The following is an 11,722-nucleotide window of genomic DNA, read 5'->3' on the forward strand; positions in this document are numbered from 1 at the left end:
GTGGGATATGCTTCTAATCATAGAATGTACCAAATACGATAAAATCTGGAAACACAAGCCATTTGTCTCCGAGCCATGGAGTTTCTGTCATCAGCACTACTCTCTTTTTCCACAACAGCAGTTCAAACATGAATGGCAAAAAATCCTAGTTTGCAAATTTTTTCTCTAAAATGATGGCTCTGCCATATTTGCCTCATAATGCAGGATCTGCTGCATGATCTGACCATTTAAACTAAGAAATTGTTTGTAGCTCAAACATATCAAAGGTTAATATAAAATGTGACTTGTGTTGCTGTGGAGTGGATGGCCTATTGTAAAGGTTGACTGGTCACCTTTCTCACTGCTGCGTTTGTATGTTACACTGGTACTAATAAGACAAAATCTTTCCAGAAACGGTTAGCTTGTGTACACACCTCAAAATAATAAAATATCTGAAAATATACTGCATTACGCTGCAACCTTTTTTTAATGCATAATTTAGTCAACACTAAGGCATAATGTTATCAACCTTTGCGGCATAATTAATTCCAGTGGCCCCACAGCAGGCAGCGCATGTTAAAAGTGCTTGTGAATGAAGCAGGGAGACTGTGAAGTTTGCGAACTTAGTTTGGTGTGCGTGCAAATCCTGCATTGCCAATCCCTGGTGAGTTGCAGCTACTACTGCTGAAACAAGGCCAATGGAAGTACCTATGGGTGAGGCAGACTGGCCTGAAGGGCAGGGCCAGCCATAGCACTGGTGGAGTCCTGTGCATTAATGTTTGTTAGTGCCCCCAATGACCACCTCTGCTAAGCATGGGCGAATTTTCCGAATCTGGCGTTCGCGAATTTTGCGAATTTGCAAACTCGCAATCCGCAAAATCTGCGAATTCTCGCGAATTTGCGGATATTTTTTTTTGTGTGTTTGCAAGGATTTTTGCCAGTTCGCGAGGGTTTTGTACCAGCTCGCAATTGCGAACTTACATGTTGGCTCGCAACGGTCGCGATTATGTTGTTTCTACGTCTGGTTCATCATCACAGGTTCCCAGCACCCTCTGTTTCACCCCTGCCACCCTCTGTTTCACCCATGCCACCCTCTGGTACATCAATGCCACCCTCTGGTTCATCATCACTGTAGATTATGGGGGGAAAAAGCAATCACACCTGCCCTGCTTCAACTGACATGAATTAATTTGGGGTTGATTTATTAATGTGTCACTGTTTTAAAATTCCAGTCTGGCACCTGCTTCCTTATCTGTAATTTGCTTTCTGTTGCAGTGCAATTTCTTTCCCAGGACCTTTGTGGCCTACTTGTAGCTATTCTATGAGCCTCCTGAGGGTCAGAGCAGGGTCATACAATTGTTGCAACTAGCAACTGAACTGGGAATTTGCTGATTTTTTTTTGTGTTCGCAAGGATTTCTGCCAGTTCGCGAGGGTTTGGTACCAGTTCGCAATTGCGAACTTACATGTCGGCTCGCAACGGTCGCGATTATGTTGTTTCTACGTCTGGTTCATCATCACAGGTTCCCAGCACCCTCTGTTTCACCCCTGCCACCCTCTGTTTCACCCATGCCACCCTCTGGTACATCAATGCCACCCTCTGGTTCATCATCACTGTAGATTATGGGGGGGGGAAAGCAAGCACACCTGCCCTGCTTCAACTGACATGAATTAATTTGGGGTTGATTTATTAATGTGTCACTGTTTTAAAATTCCAGTCTGGCACATGCTTCCTTATCTGTAATTTGCTTTCTGTTGCAGTGCAATTTTTTATTCCAGGACCTTTGTGGCCTACTTGTAGCTATTCTATGAGCCTGCTGTGAGGGTCAGAGCAGGGTCATACAATTGTTGCAACTAGCAACTGAACTCTGGAGGGGCCCCAGTCAGGAAGCACTACAGGGAATGGTTACTAATGATGAGTTTGAACTTTTACACCTGCTGAATGCTTTCACGTTTGCAAAACTCGTTTTTCTGCAGAACAGCATTACAGCAACTGTAATGCCCCAAACAAGCTTACTTGTGAAAGTTTATTTCTAATCCAAAAGTGATCCAAAGAAAGTCAAAAGGCCTCAAATCCAAAAAAATGCAGGCAATTGTCAACCTGAGGAGTTATGCTGATAAAAATCATCTTTTTCAGAAGGTCTATGCTGCTTGCTAGTGGATTTCTTGTGCAGAATTGCAATTTTTGTAATTTCGCGAGTGCGAGATTGTTGCACCTACATGTTCGCAATTGCGAACTTACACCGCACGCCGCAAAATTGTATCAGCTGCGTGCGAATTTGCGGATTTTCGGTAAATTTGCGAGCGTTCGCAGATTGCGAATTTACCGAAAATCCGCAAAATTCGCGAGCGGAACGGATTTTCCGCCCATGCTTAGTCACTTGATTCTAGGACCAATGGGGAATCAGGCCAGCTGACGCCTTGTCTCGAACAAGTGGTTAAATGAATGAAAGGGAGCTGTTTGAAATTAAATGGAAACAAAATTGAACTGATGGTCCTGGGTAATGCAGGGATACCCAGGCCTCTAGACAGTTGGCCACACTGCCTAGGGATCTCTCCAGACCCGAGCACTGCCATTAAGAATCTTGGTTTCTGGATGGATAAAGAGCTGACTATAGAGACCCAGGGATGGAAGGTGGCAGTCACATGCTTTGGGCTTTTAAGAATGCCCCGCAAGATCCTTGATCTAATCCCCATACAGCTAAGGAAAACGACCATACACTCCTTGGTCACATCACGTTTGGACTACTGTAACTCGCTCTTTCTGTGCACACCTAAATATGTTTTTAACAAGTTACAGGTAGTCCAGAACGCAGCGGCCAGACTTCTGTGCCAAATTCCAATGAAGGAAACAGTGAGGAAACATCACAGAAACTTACACTGGCTCCCGATGGAGGCGATAATCAAGTTTAATGCACTCTGCCTAACCCACAGAGCCATAAATATCAAAGGGCCCAGTAAGATCAGAAATCTGGTGTGCTTATCCCTTCCCAACAGATATCTGAGGTCAGGCACTAAGCACCTGTTAAAAACCACTAGAATAAAAAGGGCCAGATGGGGAGGAAGAGCCTTTTCCCACCCGACTCCCAAACTATGGAATTCACTTCCGCTGGAGATTAGGTTCACAACCACAGAAGCAAACTTCAGAAAAAAACAGAAAACTTGGCTGTTCAGCAAATGCGACTAACCTCCTTCCTCTCTTGCTTCACCATGTCTCATGCCTAGTGCTGGGAAGCCTTTGGGTAGCCATGCGCTCTGTAAATGCTCCTATCATATCATATATCGCGGTCTGAACTAGGGTGGCAAAGTGAGCTAAAGAACGATGATGGATTCAACCCAGATCTTTGACTGAGGTGAGTTTCTGAAAAGTTTCAGCACTCCGTCCATCATCTTCTTGTGTTTGCTTTGTTTGTCCTAAGTTGGCAGCGTATGCCCAGACGTGGGTCCCTTGCTCACTTTGCGACTGGATTCAAGCAAGCCTGGCTGATGAGGGGTGTTACTCCAAAAAGGGTCCCAGGATGCTTGTTTCCGATCCAGGGAGGACCTGTTTTGGCAGTTCAGGCTGGAGGCACAGGGTCAAGACTGATTTGCAAATAGCTGGGTCTGGACTGAGGTGGCAAAGTGAGCTAAAGAACGATGATAGATTTAACCCATATCTGTGACTGGGGGTGAGTGTCTGAAAGTTTTCAGCACTCCATCCATCATCTCCTTGTGTTTGCTTTGTTCGCCCTAAATTGGCAGGGTATGCCCAGACGTAGATTCAAACTAGCCTGGCTGATATGGGGTGTTACCCAGAAACCGGTCCCAGGATGCTTGTTTGCATTTCACAGAAGACCTGGCTTGGCAGTTTGGGTGGGACTGTTCCCATGAGACACAGGGTCAAGACTGATTTGCATATAGCTGGGTCTAAAGTGAGGTGGCGAAGTGAGCTAAAGAATGATGATGTATTAAACCCAGATCTATGACTGGGGGTGAGTGTCTGAAAAGTTTCGGCACTCCATCCATCATCTCCTTGTGTTTGCTCTGTTCGCCTTTAATGGCAGGGTATGCCCAGACTTGGATCCCTTGCTCTCTTTGCCACTGGATTCAAGCTAGCCTGGCTGATGAGGGGTCTGGGATGCTTGTTTCCAGTTCAGGGAAGACCTGGCTTGGCAGTTTGGGCTGGACTGTTCCCATGATGCATAGGGTTAAGACTGATTTGCAAATAGCTGGGTCTGAACTGAGGTGGCGAAGTGAGCTAAATAACTATGATGGATTCAACCCAGATCTGTGACTGGGGGTGAGGGTCTGAAACGTTTCAGCACTACGTCCATCATCCTCTTTTGTTTTCTTTATTCCTAGACAGCCACACACAATGGGAGCTTAGATATGACTGAATGGGCTATCACTGGCAGAATGGAAGGGAGGAGCTTTGCTTAGCCTCACTTACACCTTATAATGGCTGTGTCCTGCCTTCACACAAAGTGAATAATGACCCTACATTGTCACTTCAACCATTTTGGAACCAGTGTAGGAGGGGCAAGGAATTCCCTGCAGTTCAAAGCCACTGTCTAGAAACGTATCCCACCTTCCAGAACCAGGGCACTAGTTTATAATAGAAAGACCTCAGACACGCCACTTCAGAACACTTCTGGACCTGTGGATGCTCTGCCACGAAGGACTGCTGTGCTGCTACAAAGATTGCCACTCTGCTGGACTGCTGCTCTACAGGGAACTGTTGTCCTGCTGTGCTGACCTGGTTCCTGCTGTCCTCTTGCCTGGGGAAGAAGAACTGGACCTGCAACTCAATCTTAAACCCAGGACCCCAGAGTGACTCAAAGGGCTAGTCTGCTGGCCTCCTGATCTAAGCCTCAGGGACGTAACAGGCTTCCCACAGCTCTTAGACCAGTGTTCAGTGAGGTCCTGATGCCTAATAGGGGCCCTCCGAGGTACTGGAGTCTTGGTGTGGTTCTTGATCTCTTAAATTCAAGATTTTTGGCTCTTTGTGGAGGCGAACTGGCCCATTTGCACCAAAATCATGCTGTTTGGACGGAAAATCTGTGTGAGCCTGTGCAAGGCTGTCCCTTTGCACAGCAGCATCGTCAGCCCGCAGGGGACCACCAATGCAAAGCTCCAGCCCACCCATCTGTGACACCTGGCCTGCTCTACATGCCACGTCGATCACCGCCAGAAACACTCTCCTTGCTCCCAGCTACCTTCTTCCACATGAACGGGACTCTTGGCACAAAACTGGACAGGTGAAAGGATGGTAAATGGATGATAGATGGATGAGTGGGTTAAAGGATGAGCGGATGGATGAGAGAATGGATGGCAAAGTGGACGGGTGAATGACAGTGGATGGAAAAACGGCAGAGTGGATGGATGGAATGATGAATAGATGGATAGATGGATGGTAGAGTGGATAGATGGATGGCATAGTGGATGAATGGATGGTATAGGGAAAGATTGAATGATAGATAAAAGAATAAATGAATGACAATGTGAATGAAATGAAATGAAATGAAAAAGGATTTCTAAAGCGCATGGCTGCCCGGGAGCGTCGCAGCGCTATCGTACAAGGATATCTGAAGGGAACTGGAGGGGCGAAAGGTGATATTATGGGTCTTGTGGGAACAGGTGCGTCTTCAGGTGTTTACGGAACTTCAAGTAGGTCGGTTCGATCGAAGACTAATCGCAAGGGAGTTCCACAGGGTTGCAGCAGTGACCGAAAAACGCCGCCCTCCAGTTCGGGCTTTCCTCACTCTTTGAACAGTGGCTAGGTTACCATGGGAAGAGCGAAGGGTCCTGGTGGTTTTGTAGGGATAGAGCATTTTTCCAAGGATAGGGGGCCCTTTGCCCTGAAGGGATCTATGGGTGAAACAGAGGGCCTTAAATTTGATCCTTTCCCGGACAGGCAACCAGTGAAGGGCCTTGAGTGCTGGTTTGGCCGATGATCTCCGGGGGGTGCCTGTCAGCAGCCTAGCCGCTGAATTCTGGATACACTGAAGGATATTAATGGTTGATTCTGGAGCAGCCATAAAGAGGGCGTTGCTGTAGTCTAATCTGGACAAGATAAGACCCTGAATAAGTAACTTTCTGGATTGTGTCGGAAGTAGGGGAGAATCTTACGGGCTGAGCGGAGTAAGCCCACACAGGTGCCAGCAGTCTTTTTAGCCTGTGTCTTAAAGGAGAGGTCTTGCTCCAGCCATACCCCTAGGCTTTTAAGTTCCTTCTTCGGTGGAGAGATATCCCCCAGGCACAAGGGCCAGATGGAGGTGGGAAGGGATGTCATTTGCTGGCCCAGAAGCATGTGTAGATTTCGGAGAGGCAGTTGTGCAGGTTTTCAGAGTTGCCCTTTTCCATGGAAAGCGAGACGACCAATTGGGTGTCGTCAGCGTATGTAACAACTTTAATCCCAAAGGGAGTGACAACATCCTCCAGGGGGGCCATATAAATGTTAAATAAAGTAGGGCTCAATGAAGAGCCCTGTGGTACCCCACACTGGAGTGGAATGTAAGGGTAAATAGTGGATATCAGCGGGTGTATGGAATGGTGAAAGAATGAATGTATAGGTGCCTAGATGGAAGAGACAAGGGAGCTCTTCTAGGGAGAGTTGGGCTCACTAGCTACACTGGCTTAGTACCATCAGCGCTTTAATTCAAGGTGGGGGTATTTTAATTTTATGGCTACTCCCTTGGATTTGTTACCCTCTGTTTTGTTAATGCTACAAAGCCTTATATGATGCACATCAGAACAGATTTCCAGAATAATAGTTTCTGACAAAGTGCCACCTGATGAGGTGTTCAAAAGCAATTGGCACACCAATAGTCGAACATTTGGGAGCTGTGACCTATAGGTTTTGCCAATACTTGTTCTAAAGGGTTCTGTGTTTTCAAGATTTCTGTGAAGATAAAATGATCTGTTTCATGGGCTAGATAGATCATATTTCTTTTATGAAATGACCCATATATTTTCCAAATGCCCTGTTTAGGTGCCTAACTAAACCTGTGATTGGCACTTGTGGAGAAGTGTGGCCCACTGGTTAGAGGAGGCAGACCTGGAAGCAGAGGTTAGCCCGAGACCAGGGTTCAATTCCTGGCTCGGTGGGGTCTTGAGTCCTAAAATGTCCATGGACTCTACAATTCTCGCTCCGGTGCTTACTCGATTCACAGGTTCACACTCTGCGACTATGGGCAATAGCTTGCTTAATCTCCACAACGGCCCCTCGCGGTGGGAAGCCTGGCTTTCACCTTGCGGATACCCTGCCGGGGTTATCTCACAGGGGAATACCAGGACGGGTTCCCTAAGCAAGCGCTTAGAAACCACTTGGTGATTTGCGCTATATAAATTCCTGTGCATTTACATTTAAATTTACTTGTGCTGAACCAGCACAAATATCATTAGAATCTATTTTTAGCACTACATATGAGGTTCTAAAAATAACAGTTGATGCTTTCATACTACTTACCTGCGGCATGGGAAATGGCTCCTGTGATGCTAATCAGTAGCAGGAAATACATCTCCATTTCCTCATCTGTTTCTGAAACAGAAAGCATAAATGTATCGATTAATGAAAACTTCTATGTAAATGTGATCATGTATGGCCACATGCTCATATAATATCTTCATCACTCACAGATATTGCAGTTTTTAAGACACAGGGCCAGAATCACTAAGCATTTGTGTTGTCCGTGCATCACCCAAGTCAAAGCAAGTGCTTAAATTACATTTACAAAGCTTCGATATTTGTGTAGTATTGCGTCATTTTCCACTCGCAAAGTAAAGCAAGGCAGTGCCTTGCATTACCCTGCATCGGGGAAGTGTTACATGGTTGGAGCACGGGAAGTCCCATGCATACATTCATATATTTTGATGCAAAGCCAGATTTACTAAGGTCAATAAAACTGGGTTTGCACCTAAATAGTGCTCCTCACCGACCTTGGCGCAATGAGGAGAAATATTTATATTTCTCTTTGTTACTTTCTGTTTGCATGTGCGCTGCATTCTCCAGTGCACATGTAAAGAGGAATATGCCTCTAAGGACAGTTTTTGTGCATGAAGGTATCCTGTCCTGCTCAAAAACGATCCTGACTAAAACGCAGACACCCTTACTGCATAACGGAAAGGTGGCCCTGTTGGCGCTAGTTTGTCATAACTGAACCAGCTCAAGGATAGAGTAGAAGTGCTCCATATCTTATTAAAAATGTCTAATTTCTGCTCTCCTTTCACTGGACACAATGCAGCAAGTTCCCCTGCTACACTGCGTTGAGTGACAGTTTAGGAACTGGGCCACAGATCTCTATCTGTCATTCATTTGTTGCTCTCTTTTCCCTCTATCTGAATTGTATAGACTATGGGGCATATTCACTAGAGAAGTGGCGGAGTTAGGCGTTAACCTCCATGATAACGCCACGCTCCGCCACTTCTGAAATGCAGGGCTGCACCATATTTACCTCAATATGGTGCAGCCCTGCATTTTCCCCTGTGCTGGCGGTAAATTTAGCAGCGTGGGGCCAACGCAGGCACCCTTGCACCATAGTGCAAGAGTGTCTGTGTTGAGGGGAAGATTGTTTATGTGCAGGAAGGTATCCCTTCCTGCACATAAGCAATCTTTAATTGGCATTTGGAAACTTCTATGCATGCTGTTTAATGCAGCACACGTAGAAGTTGCAAAACGTAATTTTCTTGCATTGATTGTTTATATGAGGGACACCTTCCTGCACATAAACAATGAAAGGCCTTTTGCTGTTTGCATTTGTGCTGAACAATGCAGCACACAAGGAAACAGCAAAAACCAGGAGAAATGAAACAATTCCCCTGGATTGCGCCTGTTTACGTACGACCAGGTTTTCCCTGGTCTTAATTTTGGCACAGCCCCATATTTACGCCGCCCTTGTAAATATGGGATAGCATCAAAATCAATTGGTGTTGCCGTGGAACACCCACAGCAACACCCATTGTCCTCACCTTTCACACTAAGTGTAGCGTGAAAGGGTGCCTTATCTACAAGGCAGCGTTAAGCCACCTTAAGTAGCTTAACGCTGCCTTGTAAATAAGGCAAAGCACATATCGTCACAGGCTTGTAAATATGCTCCTTTGGGTGATGATCACAGTAGCATCTTCTCTCATTGCAGTGTATTCTGGAGGATGAATTTTAAGACTTTAATACACTGTTTGTAAATTAATCTTTGACTCCATGAGATAAAAAAAAGTCATTGCACTAACTACAAAGGTGTGTGCTATGTTTGTTTAGAAAATCCAATGGAATGAAAATCTTCCATTTATCTGTTTCTCTACTTTTTATTCTGTAATGTGGGGTTAGCTATTATTTTCATTTTAAACATGTTCATATGTAATGAATAATTCATTCAATCATCTATTTTACAGACAGTCCCAAATACCAGCTTCTTAGGTCAGAAAAGCTATGGAAAGCAACATCCCTTCCTGGTTCTCAATGCTTTGATTACTTACTAGTGATCTTACTAGTGATGATTTTTCTTCCTAGACTCAGTCCCAGGCCACACCCTAGTGATGGGCAGCCCGTTTACTTCCTAAGACAAACAAAAAATGAAACTCCTTCCCCTCCACATTTATCTATTAAGGGACACATAAGTCAAGTCAAGTCACATCTGTCTAACATCCTCTTGAGGCAACCACCATAGCTGTCCAATAGACAGAGTAGGGAGGTTGGGAGAGTTGGAAGGACTAGAACAAGAAAGAAGAGTCAGGAGAATAAGTTTACCAGTACAAAATTGCATTACCTCCTCAGCATCTTCTCTTCTCACGTTATATGGACGATAAAATGTTACACCAGTTAGTACTCCGGGCAATCTACGACTGGGTTAGATTCATGGGAGTGCCCAGAGATCCAGAAAGATCACAAATGTCCTCTAAACATAGCAAATGCATTTTTCTACTTGGCCTTTAAATCTGTGTTTGTGTTTGATTTTCTCTCTATATCTGTCTCTATGTATCTCTCTCTTTCTCTCCCTCTTTCTCTCTCTCTCTCTCTCTCTCTCTCTCTCTATGTCTCTTTCTGTCTCTGTCTCTTTCTCTCCAACTCTATCCCACCTTCTGACTGATCCCATGCCATACAAAAAGTATTTCCTAATATCATTCCTGCTCCTGCAGTGAATCCCCCTTCACTAAGTACAAATGTGTATCAAACTGCACTGTTTGAATCTACCAATACATATCCATGTAATAACAAGTTTTCTCAAAGTCGATAAATTCAGCCAGCTTGCGGGTGGCCAGCAAACAGAGGTGGGGCTGACACTCAGATGAGTTCAGAAATTTGCCAGATGAATTCATTTGATTACAAAGTTTATGTCTGGCAAAGTACAATCATTATACCTGTTTCAAGTTGAGATATTTTCTTGAGCATGTTCAGGTGTACTTTATTCATTGACTCCTAAGGGATGCACTAAACCAGTTTCATTTCCCAAGAGCGGACCGTTAGAGTATCCTCAGCTAGCCATTCCAGCACCCCATTGAGTTGCATCTTTCTAAGAACATTTAGATCCTAATATCTTACAACATACAAAGAACATTCAAAGTGCACATCGCCAGAAAATAACATAATATCATGACTTACATATCCAGTGCTCTTTAATCGTCCTTTCTTCAATTCCAGACCGCCAGTGCCAGCGAAGTTTCCTGCTGTGGATTAAATGCAGCTGGTTAACCAATCAGATTAGTCCAGGTCACAGGGTTAAAGTGACATGTTATGCAATCCATGTAGAAGGAAAATGCTTGAAGGTATGGATTTTAGATATGAACAATCTCGTAAAAGATAACAAAGATTAAAACAGATCAATTGATCCATTCTTGAGAAACTCAATATAACCGATGTACGTTCTCTAGAGAGGGTTCATGTTTTACATTTTTTTGATAAACACAGTTCAAGCACCTAGTCAGGGGGAAAATATTTATGCAGAAATGTGGTGGTGTCTTGCCTTCAGATGGTGGCTCAGTGACCCTTGCTGGAAGCATTGCATGGTTATTGGCTGTGCCACAGGCTCTCCCATGCACTGTGAATGAGATTAAAGTGGGAAACTGGTGTCTAGTAAAGTAGTGTGAGCCAGGTGGGTGCAGACGAACACTATAGTGGGAGACACCAGAGGATAAATGTGTAGAAAATAATTCCTGAATTTGTGTGTGTGTTGATGTGAAGAACTGACCCCAGGTCTTGTGGTGGCCACAACTTAATGGTGGTATTGCATTACATATTGTGTGAACAATGATGGTGCTCACAGTGATACAAAGTTGGCCCTGACACAATGGTGGTTAGTTCTTTGCATACTGTGGGCATTCTTGCCTAATGCTGGTAACTCTTGGTATAATGGAAGCATCCATGGTATTGCAGTACCTACCACTGGTCCAGGCAAAACGGTGCTAGTCTTTGGCAAACTGATCATTCTTGCCAAAATGATGCCCACACCTAGTACAGTCCTATATCTGACATAATAATGGTAAATTCTGGCTGGCATGTTGTAGAATTCCATGGCACAAGCATGCCCACCCATGGTATAATGTTGGACCTGTTATAATCGTGATTGTATTGTTTCAATCAGCCTTTTCTAACATCCGGCATGGTGTTCCTCAAGGGTCTGCCATCAGCCCAATTGTGTTCAACATATATTTAAGCCCATTGATTAACATAATTCGGGCTCACAATGTGATGTTGGTCAATTATGCTGATGACACCCAGATTATCTTATCCCTGGATGGAACCCAGTCTAATGCCTTGGAGGATTTTCATGCCTG

General features: G+C 44.7%; 1 protein-coding gene across 1 annotated transcript in view; it reads right to left on the bottom strand.

Annotated features, from left to right (window-relative positions):
* The window catches only part of LOC147689684 (mucosal pentraxin-like), a 145,257-nt gene extending 134,643 nt beyond the window's left edge, over positions 1 to 10,614 (bottom strand). Inside the window, exons 1-2 of the mRNA XM_086937154.1 lie at positions 10,551 to 10,614; positions 7,425 to 7,496 (exon numbers count right to left, since the gene is read on the bottom strand). Of these exons, the coding sequence (XP_086793280.1) occupies positions 7,425 to 7,482 (58 nt within the window). The 5' untranslated portion in view covers positions 7,483 to 7,496; positions 10,551 to 10,614. The remainder of the gene's footprint in view (positions 1 to 7,424; positions 7,497 to 10,550) is intronic.
* Between the last annotated feature and the right edge of the window lie 1,108 nt (positions 10,615 to 11,722).

The sequence above is a fragment of the Lissotriton vulgaris genome, chromosome 9 (assembly GCF_964263255.1).
Source record: "Lissotriton vulgaris chromosome 9, aLisVul1.2, whole genome shotgun sequence".
Lineage (NCBI taxonomy): Eukaryota > Metazoa > Chordata > Amphibia > Caudata > Salamandridae > Lissotriton > Lissotriton vulgaris.